General features: G+C 39.8%; 1 protein-coding gene across 1 annotated transcript in view; it reads left to right on the forward strand.

Annotated features, from left to right (window-relative positions):
* LOC125982721 (LHFPL tetraspan subfamily member 7 protein) overlaps positions 1-22,632 on the forward strand; it is a 36,919-nt gene that overhangs the window by 3,721 nt on the left and 10,566 nt on the right. The window contains exon 2 of the mRNA XM_049743706.2: positions 6,678-6,816. Coding sequence (XP_049599663.1) covers positions 6,678-6,816 — 139 coding nt within the window. The remainder of the gene's footprint in view (positions 1-6,677; positions 6,817-22,632) is intronic.

A 22,632-nucleotide genomic window follows, 5' to 3' on the forward strand; every position in this document is an offset into this window, starting at 1 on the left:
CGTGTGATGTTGGACACGATATACTTTTTTTTTTTTTTTTTTTCCTAGTAGGGCCAGTGCAAGGGCATCGCAGCAGCACTTCCCTCACGAAGAGCTGCTGAGTCAGCAAGCATTGGCAGGCCACCTTCCATTTGTTAAGCAGCTTGTCACTTCTACTGTGGATCCTGCGGGTAGTTTATGTATTGATTTACCCGAGAGCCGTCTTCCCTGTTTTCCAAGATAAATTATAGCTCACTATGCTTGTTGCATACAAGCCACCGTGTAGAAGTGTCGACCCTGGAATGACATGCGAAACAATTTACAACTTTAATTTAGTAATTCGAAATACGTTTTCCATCATGATGTGACATAATGTGGTGGAGGAAAAAAAAAATCTGCTTAGAGAAGATGCTACATCTACTGATGAATGTAGGTTGCTCCATTTTTTCATTTCTCACCAAATTCTGCGAGACCAAACCCTCCTGGAATACTGCCGAGCTTTACTCTTTCGTCAAATCCCACAGTAAGATATCAAGTCCCTTGGGTCTTGACTTTCAAAATTCAATAACGGGGAAATGTCGCTGGATTTCTACTTTGAGCCATCCTTCATTTGGACAATCTTTTTTTGGTCGGTCGGCTCGGATAATCGTTTCAAAAGAAACATAACATGCAAATAATTGTGCCATAAATCACCTCAACCCATCTGAATCAAAGTGATCCACTCTGAGGGCTTTATTGGTCAAACTCCTTAACATGCAAGTGGCTGCTCTTTACAAAAAAGAGGAAGTGCACTACATCAAATACAAGTGATGCAACTATGAGCTTGAATCGGTAATGCGCCCTCCTTGGTAAGACTTTTCACTTGATTTAATTGAAAAAGGACTTCCGATCATATTTTCCCCGCTGGTAAGATGAAACGAGTTTAAATGAGCTGCTATACATCTGACACGTTGGGTTTCTCGTTCTGCCGGGGTCGGGGAGTTTGCTGCATCTACCATACTTGCTGCTGTTTTTTTTCTCACTATACATGAATTATGAAATGTGCACTCAGGCCCGGTGCTGCAGCGGATCATGCATATAGTTATAATCGTACTGTCTGAGCTTTGGAGGGTGTTAGAGGAGGAGGAAGGGGAGGGGAGGGGGGAGAGGGGGGTTGAAGAGCAGCCTTCACCAAAGCCCTTCACTCTCTGACATATGGAGTGGAAGGCGAAAAAAATGCTTGATAGTTAGAAACAAGATGAGAGTGGACTGATTTACTCAAGGTTTGCAAAAATGGCTGGAAACTTAATTGCACTTTTTTTTTTTGCACATTCAGGGAGGTTTATATGTAAACTGATGAATTTAGCATGTGACTGTAATGGTGACACTTAGAAGCAAGGAGCAAGAAACACAAGCAAAATGAGAGACTTTTGTTTTTTTTAGCTTTTGTACGTTTTTGAAAGGCCCAAAACAAAAAATTTTATGACTGTTCAGCAAATTGGATGACTGAAAGACAAATTGTGCGTCACATTCGTGTGTCATTACTAGAATTGCAAATTGTCTTGACTTTTAATAATATCCTTTATTTTTTTAAATATTTGACCAGTTTTTACTCGTCTGATTTGAAAACGAGTTATTTGTCAGTTTGTTTTGTAGCTTTTACTGTATATAATATGAGGTGCTCATACATTTATTTGTCATAATGGCCCTCCGAAAGAAGCTATGACTACAATGCGGCCCTCCAAAAAAACGACTTTGACACCCCTGAGCTAAAGGCTAACTTGTCATAATGCCTATTTAATTAGTATAGTGATAGATTATTTTTTTTTGGGGTCACTCTGACAATCACGACAAATCATCTGTGTGTATGTGTGTTCTAAGCTTGCACAACAGCAACAGTAGACAAAACAGATGGCTGTATCCCTGTCACGATCACAGTTTGATTACTGCCAAAGAGAACTAAGTGCACTTGAGAATCCACCAGTGGGCTGCGAGATGTGCAATATGTGGGCTGCAGTGTTATTATGCCAACATAAAAGAGGACAAAGAAATGCTCCAGCTCCCAGCCTCTCCCCTCACATCTTCACAGTTTCTTCAACCCTCACATCTCATCTCTCCTCCTACAGACGGCTAATGTTTGAAACAGTTCTGCCATGCTGATTGTTTGGATGCCAAACACGCTCTAATGACTGATTTTCTTTTATTCTTAATTTCCTTCATAGCATGTCATTTCTTATTGAGAGCTGCAAGGGAACGAGGTGGCATCAAAGTATCAGGTGCTCCTTAATACAATTGCTGAGTCCTTTTGAGAGAAAGGCGGAACTTTGCCCGAGGTTCCCCCGCCGCCTTTGAGTACCCACTAGCAGCTCATTATGAGAACTGAATAAATCTCTGAGGTTGTCATCATTAAATCGGGCCAGGAGGGATTCCCGCACTTTTCAATCCGGTTATATGATCCTCTCATCTAGTCTGATCCACCTTTGTGATCTATAATAAAGGAGGCGAGGAGGCGGGAGAAGAAGCAGAGTGAGCACATTTCTGGACTTGATGTCACTTTTTTTCCACTTTCCCACACATCAACACAAACCAGACAACCATTTCTCCAAAAGATAGAGGATGAAGTCAGAAGTCGGAACTTTGATTGGTCTCGAGTTTTCAGTTAAGTGAGATGACTTCTGATTGACCTAGGGAATCCGTTTCGTAGCCGGCGATGATGCCTGGCGGGCAACAAAACTTTTGTGATAATAAAAGGGACTTATTTTGGGAAATTGACTTTTTAACTGCCTTTTTTGATATATTTTTTATTGTGCTGTTGTGTTCAAATGTTCTCATGGTGTGGTCTCAGTGCTGCAGGAAACAGTCGCAGTAATAATTTTTTTTTTATTATTATTTGCTGCACAGCCCATTTGTGGCACTGCTGGTGCCAGATGGACATTTGGACAGCAGTCACGCAATTTATGATGACCCAATAAATGAAGTATTGGAATGCTGATTGCATTTATTGCATTGCCTGGAAGATCAGTTTGTGCACTCATCCAGAAGAATATTGGAGAGGTTGCAATATCTGTTGTTGTTGGAGATGTCATTTTAGCAAAAGAAAACAAACAGAGGTTGGACTTAACACAAGCAACCATTGTTATGGTTACAAAGCACATTTTTGCTCAGGCTTAATTTAGGACGCCAAGTGGTGCAGCAGGTGTGCACATTTGTTCTTTTATTACTATTAAATGCTAATCTTTTAAATGCCAAGTTCAGAAGCTTTATATTTCTAGTGGGGCGCTTTAAATGTGGAATTCTTTGGATTGCAATAAATTTGATATTCAAGTGCTTAACACTAATGGAGAATACATTTGCTGGATATATTACCCGACATTGATTTGTTGACGGGTAATTCCCCGGTCTTATTATTTCTGTACATTCAAGAACAACGCTGTAAAATAATACTTTGACTGCACTGAGCATGTTTGCATGTGATATGAGAAAAAGGACATCATTTTTTTTTTTTGCAAGGCTGTAGAAATAAGCACATTTAATGAAACATAAAAATCCACTGAAAACGTGATAGCAACAACTTTTTTTTTTAAATCCAGTGGCATCACCCAGACTCCATTTTTTTGCGTGTGTGTGGGCAAAGTGTTTCTGAATGTCACATCGTATCTGCAGCTTGCCCCTGAGGCCCAAACGGACACTCCATCCACTTGTCAGGTGATTAATCTCCACTTCTCGCTCCCCCCTCATATCCGCTGCATCCTGTATTCTAGTCAGTGTGCACACACAACCTGGTGGGACGTTTACAGGCCAGTCACACACACACACATCATTTTCTATCGTTCCTGTTCAAGAAAAAGTGTACATTACCCAGATCGTAATTTAGAAGTGCTTTACAGATTGTGTTAGATTAGCAAAAATGGATGAATAAATGGGTTTCTTGACTAGACACGCTTGGGAGGGGTCAATTTGAGGGTCAACAATTTCACTCCCCTCTTGTCCTTCATTAGAAAGCGCCGTATTTATTTCTCTTAAGAGCATCATCACTGTGATAATGAACAATCAAGGTTCGCGACGATTATTTAACGACATGGATATATTTACTGCAGTAAAGTCTCCGATGACGACGCAATTAAATTTCATTGGACGCTGTAGCGGAATTATGTAATCTGAAATCTACGAATTCTCCTAACGATCCCTTTATTACTCGAAGCAGCTGGGTGGCGTGTTTTTGTGCAGTTATTAGTCTCCAGCATGCTCATCGTGCGTTTATTGTAAGAAAGCAATTAAGTTTCTTTATAAAGAAGTCATGTTGCCTGAGAGTGTGAGCATTAAGCGATAATGCCAGAGGGTTGTCTGACAGGGTTACTTCCCAAATAAGATTAGGTTGCATGTTCAAATGTTTCACACACATTTTCCCTCTCGTTCAGATCATTTGCTTTGCACGGGAAGTGCAGCTGTCGCACGTCGGAGTATCGCACATAATTACAAACTATTTAGGGAGCATTTTAAACTCACTCAGAATTGTGTTAGTACACTCGTGGAATCATGCCTGAGAGTAAAAGCATCAATGAATTTGTTTTATTGCAACAGATGATAAATTAGGACAGATTAATTAATTAAAAGGCAATTTCAAAAAATTATTTGTCGGCTTTCAGTGATCGTCAATATAATATTAATATAAAGCAGCTGACTTTATATCAAAATGGAAAAAAAAACGTCGCGAATTTACTGTAGAATTTACAGCCTGATTTTCACTTGCCGCTACCAAAGGATCAATTAGTTTTTTTCCCCCCATACTAAAACATCCTAAAGTGGCATATATTGCTTGAAGGGAAGTACAACTCATATAATTGGATGTTGCTGTCTCCCCCCCTATTTCACTTCCACTTGCCCGTACGAGACGTGATTGATGATTTAATGTGTCACTGCATTGTAGGCAGCATTCAAGAAGCTGCTGAGAGAAAGACGACATGAATAGCATTGAAGTGGAACAAGGCAGGAGAACAAAGAGCATAGAACATAACGCTTCTTTTTGGGAGTGTGCTGGTTCATTATTTCTTCATTCAATTGCCTACATTGGAACAAGAAAGCCAAAATTGACATAAAGATTTTACCTTGTGCCTTTAACCTGTTTCTTCTTTTGTTTTTTACTTGCTGTCTCTTGAAAGTGAATTAACTTGATTATTTTTGCATCACTAAGATGACCTGAACTTTGCTTGAGACCTGAAACAAGTCTCAGGTTCCACTTCTTAGATTTTTACAGATTGTGACATACCGTATTTTCCGCACTATAAGGCACACCGGATTATAAAACGCACCTTCAATGAATGGCCCATTTTAAAACTTTGTCCATATATAAGGCGCACCGGATTATAAGGCGCACCTTCAGTGAATGACCCATTTTAAAACTTTGTCCATATATAAGTCCATATATTTGGACACGCCTGCCGTAGTGGCTCAATATTAGTCCATATATAAGGCGCACCGGATTATAAGGCGCACTGTCGGCTTTTGAGAAAATTGGAGGTTTTTAGGTGCGCCTTATAGTGCGGAAAATACGGTAGTTATTAGCATGCGGGCCGGGCCATCAATGTGTGATATTGAGAAAAAAAAAATCAATCACAGTCTCTAAAGCTTGCACCGTGATGGCTGCTGCTGATGTGACAGACGGGTTGAAAGCAGAGTGACTTCCTCGCTTGCGAGACGATTTAATTAGCCGGTTATGGCTCTTTGGCACAGGAGCAGACAGGGGAGTGTTAGCGAAGGGCTGTGACGCTGTTGGCAGCCACTCTGATGATTCTTTTGACCTTTATTTGTCGTTGTGGGCTAAACACGTGTTAGATTTACATCCCTGCTACATGCCTCAGCTGCCTGGTGTGTATCGCAAGGGCACCTTCACCATCATAGTCCAGCTGGAGCACAAACATCTTGTTGCACTTCAATGTACACTTGTTTGTGCATGATGGCTTGTGTTAAATGGAATAAACCAGCCGTGTACCGTATTTTCCGGACTATAAGGCGCACCGGTGCGCCTTATATATGGACCAAATTCCTAAATTTAAACTGGCCCGAAGCTTTGTGTCATGAAATCAATCATAAGTGGCCCGCTGAAGACTATCAAAAAGACTATGGATCATTATTTTGTGATTATAAAGTAATTTCTTGCGTCTGAAGTTGAAATAAAAAAGATAAAATGGGGAATGATTTGATTTGGATTAAAAATCCGACATGATGCATTAATGGTGCGCCTTATAGTCCGGTGCGCCTTATATAAGGACAACGTTTTCAAATGGGCCATTCATTGAAAGTGCGCCTTATAGTCCGGTGCGCCTTATGGTCCGGAAAATACGGTAGTCTGATAGGGAGCCGTTGACACACAAATGAAAATCGTCCTCCCATTCTGTATGGAAATTCGGTTGCCTAATCATTTTCATACTTGATGATGTTAAAATGCTTATTTGGACAATATTTTGGCTGACATGTTAATTGATTAACTGTTCCAGTTCTTCCTTGGTCTGTTTCCTTCCTTTTGCTTGCAGCAAATGTGTGATTATACGCCGCTATAATGAGCAGGAGCAGCACCCTGTTGTTTGAGCACCGAGAGCGCTTTTCAAGCTGAGGCGGCCATTAACCTGTCGTATTACACAACAGGCTTCAAGCAAAACATGTTTGGCTATCGCAAGGTTATCTTTTTTTAACAACGTGCTTTGTGTGTGATTGTTTTCCAGACCAGTGCAGTGCTGTGCTCGGGAGGGTGCGCCCTCCTAGCCGTCAGCGCCCTCTTGGCCATCATCACCGTCTTTCTGCCAACTGGAGGATGCGAGAGGAGGATCTGCACCCTGGCTGGATACATGCAGATGGCCTCAGGTTGGCACACACACAAATACACCTCAGTGCATGTTCCCAGAAGATAAGATGATTATTTTTCTTTAGTGCTTATAGTCGGGAAAGTCACATATAAAAAAAACAGAGGAACAAATGAATCCACACATGGATAATGTTCCCCAACTTTGATGGAATCCACAGGTTGATTATGTAAATTCTGCCATCTAGTGGAAGAGCATTTAATTGTTCTGCCTGTACATCCACTTAAATATGTGAATAAAAATTCATTGTTTTAATTCATGAACAATGACTTTCAGACTAATTGAATAAACATATAATTCAAATAATAATAATTATTTTAAATAATTTAATAAACATACATTAATAAATTATAATAAACAATTCATTTCTTCCAGCACACAAGCTGGGATTAAACAACCACTGGTTTGGAAGTAATATTGTGCAACAAGAAAATAATTAGATGCTTTAGTTGAAACTAAAAAAATAAAACTTTCTGGTATCACTTAATAAAATCATGAAACAACAACGAAAGAAAAGGAGCGGTTGGAGGGGAGCTGCTGCTAAGCAACCGGCGTGTCCGTGCCTCGTGTTCAAGTGAGGCTAAGGCAGATTTAGAGACTGATGTTAAAAAAAAAAAATAAAAAAGCCAATTACACCTCCTTAGGGTCAGGTCCTCAGTTCAGGGCTGCGAGTGACTTTACTTTTGAGTTGTGCACACAAAACATGATCTCATTTCTCACCAAAATGTTTCATTATTTTGCTAAAAAAAATGGAGTGTTTCTAGTGGAAAACTAAAAAAAGATTTTTTGAGTGGCAAAATATGAAGAGCTTACCTCCTACGTATGGAATGTTATGGGATCTAAAGGTTATAGTTAACCGTCTGAAGCTCTGTTATCTCATCGCTAGCAAAGGTCATTGTTGCACTTTACGATGATGTAAGATGTGCCGCTTGTCCAGTGCTGACATGTTGGAGTAGATTTAAAAGATGCATGGAGAAGACAAAGCATTGTTCCAAAGCTTCTCTGGCCTTGTAATCAAAGTGAGGGAGGTCTGTAATGTTCTACTCCGTGCAGACATGTCCTCACATGAAACCAGTCGCCAAGGCCTTTATGGTGGTCCAGAGAATGAAGGTGAACTTGTTTTTGTAATGACGCTCCTCCTCGCCGCCGCGGCCCCATCAATGTTTTATGTTCCAAGTGAGAGAGGCAGGACACTGCTGTGTGCTAAAGCGGGAGCTTTGCTACTTTCATGTATATTTTATAAGCCTGCTTCTTTTTTAGTGGTCAGGAACCATTACATTGCTTATATGGCCGGCGTGTGTGCTGTTTTTTGGGGCAAACCAAATCTTGAACACACCAACTGAGAAGCTTTTTGGCTTCACTGTGTGGTTTGGTAATTAAGACCATGTTTTAAGATTAAGGCAATTATTAGGTTGCGCTTGGGTGATTTAGTTGTCACAGGGCATGTTTACATTTATGCACTTTAGTTTCCAATTAGCTTGTTTAAATTGGATCCTTTACTGCTGAATGGAAGGCTATGTGGATTTTTTTTAAATTAGATTTAATATAACTTGTATGCAGGAAATGTGTACAATTGTGTTTTGTTGTTCTGATATTAGCATCATTTATATGCTGGTTACATTCATGTAAATATAATTTGTCTTCGGTTAGCATCTGGCTGCGATATGATCACACATGGGGCTCATTTGCAATATGCAATGACATGATTTGATTGATCCTGTAAAGTAGGGAATTTAGAAAAAATGATTTATTTTGTTTGGTTTTTGCAAAGTACAAAGCTAAAAAAAAAAAAAGAGCATCTAAATGGCAATGGCTTTTATTCATTTAATAGTTTGCTTATTAGATTGGGAAATAAATCTGGATGGCGTAATATAAAAATCCAACATTTTATGTTTCCCCCCCAATTATTCTCATTTCAATCACTGATTTTTTAAAATCGGAACAACTGATTTTAAAAGCAGAACATCTCGGAATGAATTGTGTTAATGCCAATGTATGATTCGCATTATCACAGAAAAATAATATTGTCTAAAAAAAATAAAGCGTACATTGCATGACCAAAAATATTCTTATAATAAAATATTCTCTATTGCTTGAAGCACTCTTGGGCTGTTGTTTATTTCTTTTTATTGATGTGGCTGCTGGTGAGTACTTTTCTAGTCCAAAGAAAATATTGTAGAGTGAAAATGGTTCTTTGGGAGTTTCATGGGTCATGACTTCAAAGAAATATGCCGGCAGCGGCATTTTTCTGCTCCTGAAAGAAATATACGCGTGTAATCCACCCACCTCATTTTTTACTGGAGTTTGTTTGTGTTGTTATTTGAAGATATACAAGTAGAAGCTTTGTTCTCAAGAAGAACTGCTGGAGAAATTTGCAACATTTAGCTTCCTAATCATCTTTTAGGAACTTCCATCTATCTCGTTCAGGGTTAAATAAATATCTGTAGGTGATGAATTTTTTGGGGGGGAAAAATCAAATTTGTCGCAGTCCTGACTTTGAAGGAGTCATCTTAAGCAATGAGAGCGTGAAGGAATGTTCCTCCATATTTCCTGACAAGTTCAACTGTAACTTGGGGCTGTTTTTTTTTTTGGCACATTTCCTTCCATGTGCGACATGCAAACTCTCACTTGCCATCATACGGAGTTATTTTGTGCTTTCACTTTCATTCCGATCTGCTTGAAAGGGGAAATATTATTTTGCCAGTCTGCTGAGGATGCTCGGCCTGCTGTGTCAGCGCTCCCTTGAGCAAAGCTGCTATGCAGATGTCCTCCCAAGCGCGCTGATGAAAATAGGAAGTCGCTGTGATCAAAGTACCTGCTGTGTTATTTCAGAGCCGGTTGTCGCCGCCTGAGCCCATATGGTACCACGCCAGCTGTCAATCATCCCCCCCCCCTCCCCCCGATACAGATGAACGCGCATACCGTATCGGGCAAGATGAAAGCTGCAGAGTCTATTAGCACAACCTGAGCCTCCTTAACCACTTTTCCCTCTCTTCCATTGCCTGAGGAAAGATGATTAGACATTATATCAAGATCTTTTTTTTTTCAACTTTATCCAAATGTTGCCTCCTCATTCAGTATGCACGTGTGTGTGTGTACGTGTTTATAACTTACAAATACCAAGAGTAGATTTACCAAAATCTGTTGACACGAAGTGGAATACAGCTGCTCTGTGTGGGCGTGGGTCTCTCCAGAAATTCCCACTAGTGTCTGTTCGATGAAAAGAGCAGCCTGGATGAGTCATTGTTGTGACTGCACTTGCAAGGATTGCACCTGCTTGAGTTCTCCAGCCTGGGCCGTAAGCCATAAACATACTCCGCACTTGTGTGTGTGTGTGTGTGTGTGTTTATGTGCACTTTGCTTTTATTTGCATTTGTCATTTTCCTTTCTTCCTACTTATGCCATGATTGATTGTCAGCTCAAAGCTTTCTCATTTAGTGTCTTTGCTCTGTCCATTGCAGTTGCAGTACTACACAATATAGAATGTTATTGATCAACCGATTTACACTTGTTTTTTTTTTTTTTGCGGTTGAAGCTTGTACATTGTGTACTAAAATGGATTGAAGTTTTTAAAACTCATTAGAGTTGTGTTTTAATGGGTAATTTATCCAAAGCAAAGGTGTCAAACTCATTTTTATCATATTTATTGTTTCCTTAGGAGTGTAGGCTACACAACAAACTGATAAATAACTAGTTTTGGAATTAGAGATGAGTAAAAACTGTTCAAATATTTTTAAAAAGATCAATGCGAATAAAAATTGGAGAAAAGACCATTTGTAATTTTAGTATTGATGTGCACAATTTTATAAAATGATGTGGTGGGCCGTATCTGGCCCCCGGGCCTTATGTTTGACATCAATGCTTTAAAGACAATAAAATCTTCTTATGTACAAGAATTGGGCTTATTCATAAAATGATACTTGTATATATTTAAATATAGACTGACACGTACAAAAGTATATTTTTTTAAGTACAACATTGAGTTGAACCCTCAAACAATTTGTCCCAATATGACAAAAAAAAAATAGCTATGATAAAAAGTCTGTTGAGGAGAGGGGGGGCGGGGTTATGCCAGTGTTTCTGGGTCAGCGCTACAAATGAGACTTACAGTATATGCAATTATTAACAGTGTCAGCACAGTAGGATGTTTTACACGCTAATTCATGTTGACATGCTTGCATAAATCGACTAATAAATCATATATGAAGCATACCATCAATTTAGGCCTGTCACACCAATTATCTGCTTCAATTAGAGGTTGGTAGCACAGAAGTATTGGGACACCCAGGAACAAAGCTACTACATTATGTTTGCTTTTTCTATGCTCCCTTTTTTTGCTGACAGATCCTGTCACACTGGGAGGCTAATTATCCGATTTTTTACACTTTAACACTTTGAGACTATTCTTTTGAAAGACTCGGATGCACTCGGCTGTCTCCCGGCTCTGTCGGTTTGATCTCAGCCTGTTTACTCTTCAGTTAGCTGCTCACTTTCATCATGACTGGAATTCCCCCGGTTCTCAGCTTCCAGCCCAAGCATGTCAGAGAGAAACAAGATAGGATGTATTTTTGAGTTGGAGAGATGCAAGATTTTGTTCTCATTTTCTTTCACACAGTTCAACAAGGTTCATTCTTAAAGCACTGTTAGATTTGCTTTTTAATTTTTTTATCGGTGACACAGACGTGATGTAATCCTGAAAAGTAAAAAGATAAACCTGATTTTTTTAAAGCTTTTTGGGAACCTTTGCTTTCTTGACTGACTGACTAAAATCGATCGATTTTGTTATCTGTACAACTCACTTGTGGAAAAATGACGAGTCATCAAAAGTTTCATTCAATTTCCAGTTTTTCAGGTTATTGGTCACATTTATTCCGGATAAAGTTTCAAAATGATTTAATCTTGGTCTCATTCTTCTTGAATCATAATCTGCTATTGGAACAGGGGTGTGTAGACTTTTTTTTTTTAAATCCACTGTACATCTGAGGAGCCCACAAAATGTCATCTTCAACATTTCTTCTGGCTAGAATAGAATTCCAGCCTGTCAAAAAAAAAAAAAAAAAAAGAGACAACCCAACAGTCTTATTGAAGCAAAGTGAGAAAAAAAGGGGTGATTTCTCTGACAGAAGACCTGACCATCATCATCATCTTGGCTATCCCATCCAAAGATGCAGAAGAAAAAAAATGGAGCATCAGAAGCAAGATAGTTGCATCCAATTACCTGCCTGATGTCGTATCACAAGATGACGATAACAAGGGAATAATGCATGTTTTCCGTTTTATCTCCAGATGATATTCCCTTCTTTTAAGTCTTCTCTGACTTCTGACTTCAGCTCCCACCCTTCCATCGCTTTCATCCCACCCCGTCGTTGGATCCACAATAGAGAATAAATTCTCAGACTCGCTTTCTCATCTTTTCTTCAATGTTTGCATCTGACAAAAACAAGACGGATGGCCATTCACCCGTCCCACAAGCATCACCTGCTTTGTATGAGCGATCGGTTCTGTACATCTTAGTTGCGCGACCGTCTTCTTAAATTGATTTGTTGTGACTCTATTAGCGTCATCCGGTGTAATTAACGTCCCCTCAGGGGTGGGAATTTAACTTCCCCCTCTTTATAGGCTTGTTTTGCAACACAAGTCAATAAGGAGCTCAAACCATGATTTATCGCCACAAAGTAAATCATCCCAGATTTTTCAATTTAGATCTGGCGGCCATGTTTTTCTACTTGTATGTGTTTTATCATTCATGCCAGGAATGTTGTGGTATTAAGTGATGGGCAGGATGCCGGTGTTTTTTGTGATCTGACTGCAAATGAACTCCCAAGTAAACATTTGCTTGACCCGTACATAAACACGGGTATGCATAAACACACTGGTTGTTCAATCATGGTTCTTCCGTTTATGCATGCGCAGCATTGTCTCCCTCTTATCATCTGAGGCGCTGCTGGCTTGGCAAAGGCTTGAAATGTGAACCTCCAGGCAGCCCAGGAAAGGGGCGGAAATATGGATGATAAGAACAGAGAACAGAGGATGAAAAGATGCATTAAAAAAAAAAAAAAAACAGTAAATCAATGATGAGGCAATATTGATTGAAAACTTTTGACCACTTCACAGCACATTAGCACATTTATTTGCTAATGTGTAGTCATCCCAATATTGTTTTCCAAATGGCAAACCATGTTTGGTCAAATAGCGGAGAGGCTCTGAACCATGTAACAGGTGCCCGTGTGTGACAATGCTTCCGATGCTAAAAACACAATCGGATTAGCAAAAAACACACATTCGCTTCAAATAGAATAAACAAAAGTAATTAATTCCAACTTCTCTTTGAATGGTTACAAATATAAAAAATGACATTTATTTAGTCCTTGGGCCAAATGAACACTGGTCACGCTTTAGTTTTCCAATTATTTTCATTGTTTGAAGTCTTTTTTTAATTTTTTTTTATTGAGGCTTAGCTGTGAGTTATTGATGCAAAGAAACACCAGCTTCTTTTTGGAATAGAAAAATCTGTGCCCCTGGCTGGTGATGTCATTCTTATGGGATACAGTATCCACTCTGCTCAGTATCCTAATAGGCATCTCTTGAGCAGCTTACAGCTCAAAGCTTTTTTTCCCACAAACAACAGCTTTACTGAAAGTGTGTGTGCCTGCAATGCGGGCGTGCTCGATATGATGTTGGCAGGCACGCTTCTAAATCAGTCAAAGTGGAGTTTGCTAATGAGGGCTGTCGTGTCGCCAAGTGATAAGGAGTGTTTTGAAGATTAACTGTCATCACTATTGCAAACTCAGCATCATAACGCTGCCAAAAAAAAAAAAAAAATGGATTAACACTTTGCAGATGATCAGCAGACGTCTCGTGATCATTTGCAGCTACTTCCACTGTTTTGAGTGTCCTCTTTATCTTTTTACTCCGAGTTGAAATTAAAGCTCTCAATCATTACAAAGCTGTCGGAGGTCATGTTCTCATGTTCTCAAGTTCATCCTTGTTTTTTTTTATCTTTTGTTCAGTCACCGTAAACAGCCTTTCCCTGGTTGTCTTCACTGAAAATAGCTTCGGTCAGGCTCGGTCAATCGCCTTCGGGAACGCCAGTGAATAACAACCGCCGCCAACTGAGGAGAAGCTAATCCGCAGTCATAGCAACCTGGTGATAAAACTTGTGAAGAACTGAGATGCTCTGTAGGCAGCGAGGAGTGTTAACCCAACATGCAGTTGTTTTCTTAACACTGCTTATTGATGCAATCTCACCGAGTGATGCCTTCCCTTTTCCTGATGCACACCCGATAGTCACAGCTCATCGAGAGCTTACAGAAGCACAGGAGAAGTCATCAAAACCTTCCCCGACATGCCACATCACACCCTTGACTGCCGCAAGCAAAAAAAGAGGAAGCAAGTGGCACTGTGTGAGCTGTGGGGGTTGCAGACAAAAGAACTGTGGAACATCTGGATGCTGGTGATAGCTCTGCTCTCGCGCATTACGGGCCAAATTAATCAAACCTGTTGGGTAGACTGTTTAGTGTGTGTGTGTGTGTGTGTGTGTAAGAGGAAGAGGGAGCGTGCCATCTATTAAGAGTCGCTTCACATCCTGGACGCCCATGTGTAGACAGACGTATCCGGAGAGGGGTGGCAGGATGGAGAGAGCATGGAGCGAATGTATAAATCAGTGGGGCTGAATTTTTCAGAGTGACTGGGATTTATACGAACTGTAATGTCGGATTCGCAGAGTTTACGGTTTGGAGCTGTTTTGTAAAAATGTTTATTTGGATTCTTTGTATGCAAGACTGGTGTTTGGGAATCCCAGAGGTTGCATGAATGGTCAAAGGCCAGAGGCGTGTTGATACACTTCTCCTTCCTCTGTGATTGTAATGATGTGAAGTACCATCAGTTATTTCCTGACTTGGCTGCAGGGTCGATAGGAATTAGCATCCCTTTCGAAATGTAACCTTCAGGGATTTACTCTAACTCACTTGGAAAACAGAACAGCTAAAAAATTAATTACCCACCGCTTTCTACTCGATGTGCTAATAATTCAACATAGAATAAATTAAATTAAAGTCAAAAATTGTGTTGAAGACTTTGTTCCTAGCTTGTTTTGAGTTGTGTATTTTTGATGGAATTGCTGTGTAAGCATTTTTTGTTGGTCTACATGTTAAATACTCATAAATTAACACTGGAGGAATGAAATGAATTGAATGGAATGAATTTTAAAAAGTTTGGCTAGTTCCCTGTGAATTATGTCCCATTGTTAGCGGTTTTAGTCGTCACTCTTTTACCCTTTTTGTATAGTCAGTGTTTAATTTGACACCAAATTAACAATTTCCAAGGTCCTCTTGCTTCATGCTGTATTTATCATCATTAAAGTTCATTCATAATACAGCTTCACTGCTATTATCGTTAGCATCAATTAAATCCGCTAGCTAGCTCACATAATAGGAAACGCAAGGATAACAAATTAGCATTGGCAAAGGGGTCAGTTTAAGCTAGCATTCAATTCTACTAATTTAAAGTATATTCTGCTATTCAGCTCTAGTTTGCTAACCGTTTTTAGTGAGTGCGTTGTGCTCTATAGACCACATTTTATGGCGACCGATCCATTTACCAGTCAAATTCACTCCCCATGAAGTGCCTCTCCATGTACACTTAAGAGATTTATACTCTCTGCTCGCAACATTAGGTACATTTCAACCATTTACAAGCCCAATAATAATTGTCAAGCGTAAAGCTCTTTGCGAGTGTCAGTAAAATCCGAGCACTAACTTTCTCAGTGCGGAATAAAATAAGTCTCTTTTGTTGAACTGTGCAGTTGTATTTAGCTCATAGCTAACAGCTAACAGTTTATATAACTGGATAAGATTTGGATGATGTGATTGTGTCCAACTGTGTTTCTGGTTTATCTTTCTTCCTTCCCAGGTAACAATGATTAAATTAATCCTTCCGCCACTTCCTCCTCTGCCGTGAAACTGTTTTAATGATCACAGAACTGGGACGGTTTCCAAATGGCACTGGCTTTAATTGAGAAAAATGAAAGGGACACCCGTGCGATTCATTTATCTAAATAGAGCAGCGAGGGGTGCGGAGGGTCGACCCATTTGCAATTTTTCATCCACCCCCGCGTCCCTTCTTTGAGCCATTTCCTCTGAAGAGAATGTGTGAAAATTTCATTTCGCCCACTGTATGATAAATCAACTTGAGGAATCGCTACGCTTAACTTAATTATGTTTCACACTGCAGAGAATCAAACAGTTGGACTGTCCGATGTGTCAAATTCTTGTTTGCTTAGGACTCGGTAATTGAAAAACTCTTCACCAAAGTCATAAAGCAGATTCCAGGCAGATTGATGGCTTACCATAGCAAAGGGCTGACCTTCTAATGAACCTCTCATTAGTGACATCATTAGTTGCCGCCTCCCGTGGTTTAAATCACCACTACGGGGCTAGCTAGCAGATCTACTTAAATCACCTCAGCACTCCGATTTTCATGTCCTCTTTAAACGTAAAGTTCCCGAGGTGGCCAGAGGTTAATGTGGGTCCTTTTCACAAAGCAGCACTGCCCACGGCGCCGTCCTCCGCCATTTTTCACAGATGACCTGGCGTAATCTGTGAGTATGTGTCAAGCAGGGGGACATTTATTCCAGATTAATTTATTCATCTTCCGCTGCGGGCGGTGATGGCGCTATATATCTAAAGGAAAAGAGAGCTGTTGGAGAAAATGAAATCGTTCATTCTTATCCAAAGTACTTTGTCTTTTTTTCTCTTCTCCATGGTAACCTCCTGTCACACTATGTTTGACAGACACTCGAAGGAATTGGCTAATGGCGCTAGTTGGTTTCTTCATTTAAATTTGAGATGGAGCCCAACTTGCATTACCGTGTCCATCAAGCAGAAAATAGGAACAAGCCCAAAGATAAAAAGTCTTGAGGGGATTTTTTTTTTCTCCACTTCTTCCACCACTTTCTTAATCAAAACATGCCCTGAAATTTTTTAAACTCACCTCTTTCATCAAGTTAATGTAAAAACAGGTTATTTACCTCAGGGATATGTTTTCCAATTCATTGGTCATGGTGGTGTGGAAAAATTTGTGGCTGGCCAAGGTTACTCTTACACTTTTTCTTATTAGGGCTCGTATTATTCCCATCAGTGCTGTACGGGTGAAGAGTAAGTACAGGATGATGGTTCGCTGCACGTAAAGGCAGTCGGAGTATTTTTTTTTTTTGTGTGTGTTTGTGTCCTCTGAGAGTATTTTTGTTGTTAAACTGCACACTTGCCAGATAGAGATTTTCTGTCGGTGCTTTTGATAGTTTTCAATGAGGACGGGAGGTAGAAAAACATCCAGTGAGGCAACGGGACCATCAAAGAAGTGCTTGGCTGAGTGTTGTCGAGTTTGACCTCTGGTAAAACGTTTGTTGGACTTCTCAAGGTAGCAGAAGGATAGCCTAACTTTGCTTTAATAATGCTGAATATTTGGCTAAATCACATTTTCATAACCGGATGGATCTGTTTTTGAGTACCGTATTTTCCGCACTATAAGGCGCACCGGATTATAAGGCGCACCTTCAATGAATGGCCCATTTTAAAACTTTGTCCATATATAAGATATATACATTTGGCCGGACTTTGGATACGCCTGCTGTAGTGGCTCAATATTGGTCCATATATAAGTCCATATATAAGGCGCACCTGATTATAAGGCGCACTGTCGGCTTTTGAGAAAATTGGAGGTTTTTAGGTGCGCCTTATAGTGCGGAAAATACGGTATGTAAAACCGATTTAACATGAACCCTTTGGCCGTGACAGATTTGAACAACATTATAAGCCGTGTAATTATTTCCTACCCATCTGTATATATCCTTTTTTTGTAGTAGTCCCAGTGGGAACAAGCTAGCGATTTGTTTTCAAGGATAATGTCTCCCCACTGAAACATTTTGATTCCCAACTCGCTCGAATTACCCTGTTAACGTGCTGACAAATTCATAAGTTTCATTGTGGCAATTTTTCCACGCAAGAACTCACTGTAGTCAAAGAAATACTGCCAAGGGGCTTTGCACTTCTTCCAGCCCGTTTAATTTTACAGCTTATTCTGCATACGAGGCATTGTAGTTTGTAACGGCATTAACACAACGCCTCGAGTGTACAGTTTAATTGCAACAAGATGCAAGACTGCATTTTTCGGAGGTTTGAGGAGAACTGGTTGATCTCTGATGTATTTGCCAAATGCAATATGCTGTTCAATGTTGCTAATGCCTTTTTAAAGTCATACTGGATTTGTATTTAATGTTTACTTATCAGTGCTCCTTATCTTGCAATTATGACCTACTGATTACATAAAAAAAGTTGTGTGCTCATTAAAGTCTGCAGAAGGTATTAAAATGAATTGTGTGTAATTTTACACTGTTACGTCTTTGCTATTTGTTCAGTGTGAAGCCCCCATCTTAACGACGGTTAATTGGAATGTGGCGCCGGCTAATTGAAGGTCACACCTTTATGCTAGCTGCCATCTGGAAGAAAAGCTTCTCTTGAGGAGAGAGCTTCACGGGCTCAGAGGATTTCCTGAAATATAATTTGAATAGTCAGTAATGAGATCAAGCTGCAACTTGCACGGCAAGCAGGACATTAAATGTCATTTTATTTAAGCGAAAAGGCAACCGCTCCTTGCTGAGTCGCTAATGGCTGCGGTCGTGTCTCTTGCATGCTGTTGACAGGTTGCGTGTTTCGAAGAAATACTGTGGGAATACACACAACAAAGACTCAAGTGTGCTTGGGCGGACGAGACAAGCGTATCGTGACTACTAAACAGACTCCATCTGAAGTTGTATTATTCTGTAACAGGCAGATCTGTAATTTGTAGTGTGAATAAAGTCACATCTTCCTTAATTAGGATAAACAAAAGAAGTTAAAGTGGATTAAATGCCCGAGATTATTTGCAGCATTATGGATACAAGTGCCAGCAGCATCTGCAGGTCAGACAAGAGAAAACGAGATGGGGAGAGAGAAGAAAAAAAAAAAAGCCTGGGGCTATGATTTGCACAATGGAATTTAGCTGGATTGTATGGAACACTCGTGCATTATTAAAGTCCATTAAAGTTAGTAGAATGAGAGTGACTATTAAGTGAATTTAGAGCCTGAAGGGAACAGGGATAGAAATTCATCACCTCCAAAATTATCAAAATGAATTAAAGATGAGATAGCAGAGAAAGTTGGTAATTATCAAATATATTTGGACTATAAAATCATATACCGAGTTCCAAAGCGGTGTTTTTTATTTGGATGGGGATTTCATTGGACAAAATAATATATTTTTTACAGAACTACTCAAAATATACCATTCAAAATGATTATGCTAAACTAAAAGTAAATAAACTCATATTATTTATTATTATATTATTTATATTATTTTGAATTTTTCATTCTTAGCTGCACTCTTTTTTTATTTTGATGGGGATTTCATTGGACAAAATAATATTTTTTTTTCAAAACTACTCAAAATATACCAAAATGATTATGCTAAGCTAAACTAAAAGTAAATAAACTAATATTATTTATTATTATTTTGAATTTTTCATTCTTATCTTCTCCCAAATGCTTTTGCTTGATCCACTTTTTGTTCCTTGGGCTCCTCTTATTTTCACTTTCTGTCCTCCTCCGAATTGCAATGTCATTCTCATTGTTGCTAACAACGTCTCAAGCTTTTCGTTCCCTCTGCTTGCCTTTCTTCTCCTTCTGGGATGTGATAATGATTTATCACCATACGGCTCAAAGTGGGGCGGAGATGTATAGTGCGGGAGGCTTGAGTGCTTTTTAAGGAGCAAATGGAATTAGAATTGGTGACTGGTGCCCTTGACCAAGGACAAGAAGCACATACGTACATATTCATATTTACTCAAGTACATACCTTCAATAAGGAATTGATTGTGGTGGCTGCACTTCTTTTTTTTATTCCTCATTCAAACCTTGACAGTCATAATGACCGTCGTAAGGAAACTATGACGACGATGCGGCCTGCAAAAAAAATGAGTTTGAAATCAGCATTGCGCAAAATGATTTGTGGTTAATATTTGAGTTCAATTGAAAATGTTATCTACATATAAACTCTGACTAATCGCCACCGTTTTCCCACAATTACAAAGTATCCTCCCACTATATGGTCCAAATCCTATAATAGCTCTGAGTTTGTCCCACTCGCATAAAAATTACACGCGTTAGTGGTTACGGGACAAAGCAAGGCTCAAGAAAGCGACCTCTTTTATGCCACGGCCTAAGATGGTCCGAGTTTGAAGAAGTTTGCATGGTAATAGGCTGATGGTTTGTATGGATGGGAAGTCTGAAGACTTACTGGCAATCACACAGGCGGTGAATGTGAAAGAGGCCGGGCCGGGTCTGGACGCTCGCTCCGTGGCTAATTGTGTTAACCAGAGAAAGACTCGGTTGGCCTGTTCTCAGCCATTGATTGCAAGCACTGGGTTGAAGCCTTTTCAAGACGAGCTCGAATGGTCTTGAATGGACCATTCCACAAATACAGAAAAGCTTAAAGACAAAAAAAAGGATGAATGCAATGATCGGATTGGACAAAGTTTGTTGGCAAACACTTTGCTGAATGAGTGTCACAGTTGAATGTACGGCACTCCAAAGCGGGTAATACCTCCCTTGAAATTTGTAATTACCGTATTTTCCGGACTATAAGGCGCACCTAAAAACCTCAAATTTTCTCAACAGTCCGCCTTATAGTCCGGTGCGCCTTGTAGTCCGGAAAATACGGTAATAGTCAGTCTTCCATTAATTGTTGCACCTCTGGATGTCTCAGTTTGGTGACATACTTAAAAAGAAGGTGATGAAGATGAATCCTACCTGCTGCATGTATCATTTTCCTTCCCCCTCCTTGACTTTACCAGCTGACCTTGGGGGCTGTGCTATTTAGCCGCAGACATCCTTGAGCCCAGCTGTGTTTATGTCTTTCCTAACCTTTTCAGAAATGTTCAGCCCGACCATTGCTTTCGTTTATAATATCCATCCATCTTTGTCTCGCTGGCAAATGCACAGACATAATCGGATTGTGAGGGCATTAAATAGTGGATAGCTATAGTCATTGGATAACCTACGGGAAACCAGGTTTGGGGGTGGGGGGGGGGGACGCATTTGTCAAGTGTCACGGCTGAGACCTGAAAAGCAGATACAGACACGTGGCGTTCACTTACTCCCTCATCTCGGGAATTGACACAAGCGCTTTGAGATGAGAAGGGGGGGGGGGGGGGGGGGTTGCCGTGCCATTTCATTTTTGCTGTCATGCCGGATGGATGAGTTAATAGGTTTCTTAAACTGAGATCATCTTTCAAATATGAACTGGAGTGAGAGTGGAAGTGCTGTCACAAATCCACAAGTGTTTATATTGACGTGAGGAAATCAAGTATGAGATTAGCTCTTGCATGTTTCCGTTTAGTTGCCAATTTCCTTTTTCGGTGTTGTTCGTACTCGATAAGACAACTGTCTACTCAAAAAGACGGTATTGTTTGGAGTTGACACTTGTCATTGTGGCTGTAAACACATTTAATTCCACAGACGGATAAAGCTGAAGCCCTGCTCTTTTTTTTTCTTTAATTACATTCTGTCTTCATGCTCATATCTACTGATAGGAGTAATGAGAGTCTAAAATGAGAGGCTGTCCTTTTTTTTCAAGTGTCACAGACTTGTTTTTGTGTGTGCCTGGACACATAAGGAGGGGAAACAGTGATCGGTAATCATTTGGAAAAGGAAAATGTAGCGCCTCATCAATCACACAGTGTTCATTAAAGGTTACATTGCCACAACTGAGCCATGGCGAGAGGAATATAAAAAATGTAATTATCCTTTATCATCAGCCCGAGGAGCCTCAACATAATTAGGCGTTCTTTTTATTTCAAGTTGATTTGTTCTTGCTCTCTTTTGGGATTAAAAGCATCGCCCGACCATTCAATTGTTCATTAGCCATCAGGCCATTAACTCAGTAGTCCCAGTACAGAACTTGAAGCTGGAAGCAATCCTTGGTGCAATGTCAGCGTCACCTACAAGCCTGCGTTACGAAGATTGTTACAATCAATAAACTTTTCATGGTTATGTTTTGTAATGTTAATTATAATATTTTTTACTTCTATCTAGCTCTGGCAGAGTTATGATTTTTTATTTTTTTTTTCCTTTGCATGAGGTGTCCAAGGACATCTCAGGGGCTCTGCAATACAAAAAAAATAATAATAAATTCGTCAGAAAACACCGATGGGGGGGAAATTTGGAAAATAAATCCTGGAAAAAGACATATTTTGTGTCTTTTTCTTCGTGTGTCCTTATGTTCTCTGAAGTGTACAAAACAGACAAACATTTTCAAAGAACTGGTGGTAATTACTGTACCTCAGGTCATAAAGATGGTCGCACAAACAAAATGGCTGCCACCTAGATGTCATAAATGTGTACAATTTCATGACAGTGTGCTCACTCCCTATTGTCTGTTTTCTTTTCCCTTATTCATTCTACATGATTACAGATGCATTTGTCCAGTCTGTTCATATTTTTGTTTTCTTTAAGACTCCTTTGATACAATAACAATGGCATCTACCAGGTTGACACATTCTGTGCTACGTTAGCATCTGTGTTTATTGTGCTCAAGCAAATACATTAGCATAGCGCTAACTAACGTCTGCCCACACAACCAACATATTCAATGATGTTGAATTACAGAAAGTCAAGGACTAGGTGGTTCCTCTTTACACTATCAAAGCTTCTAATGAACTGCAATCTCCTTTTGTCTTCTGGGGCTTTGCACTCTGGGTGTAAAATGGCCAAAAGAGAATGATAGA

The sequence above is a fragment of the Syngnathus scovelli genome, chromosome 15, assembly GCF_024217435.2.
Source record: "Syngnathus scovelli strain Florida chromosome 15, RoL_Ssco_1.2, whole genome shotgun sequence".
Taxonomy (NCBI): Eukaryota; Metazoa; Chordata; class Actinopteri; order Syngnathiformes; family Syngnathidae; genus Syngnathus; species Syngnathus scovelli.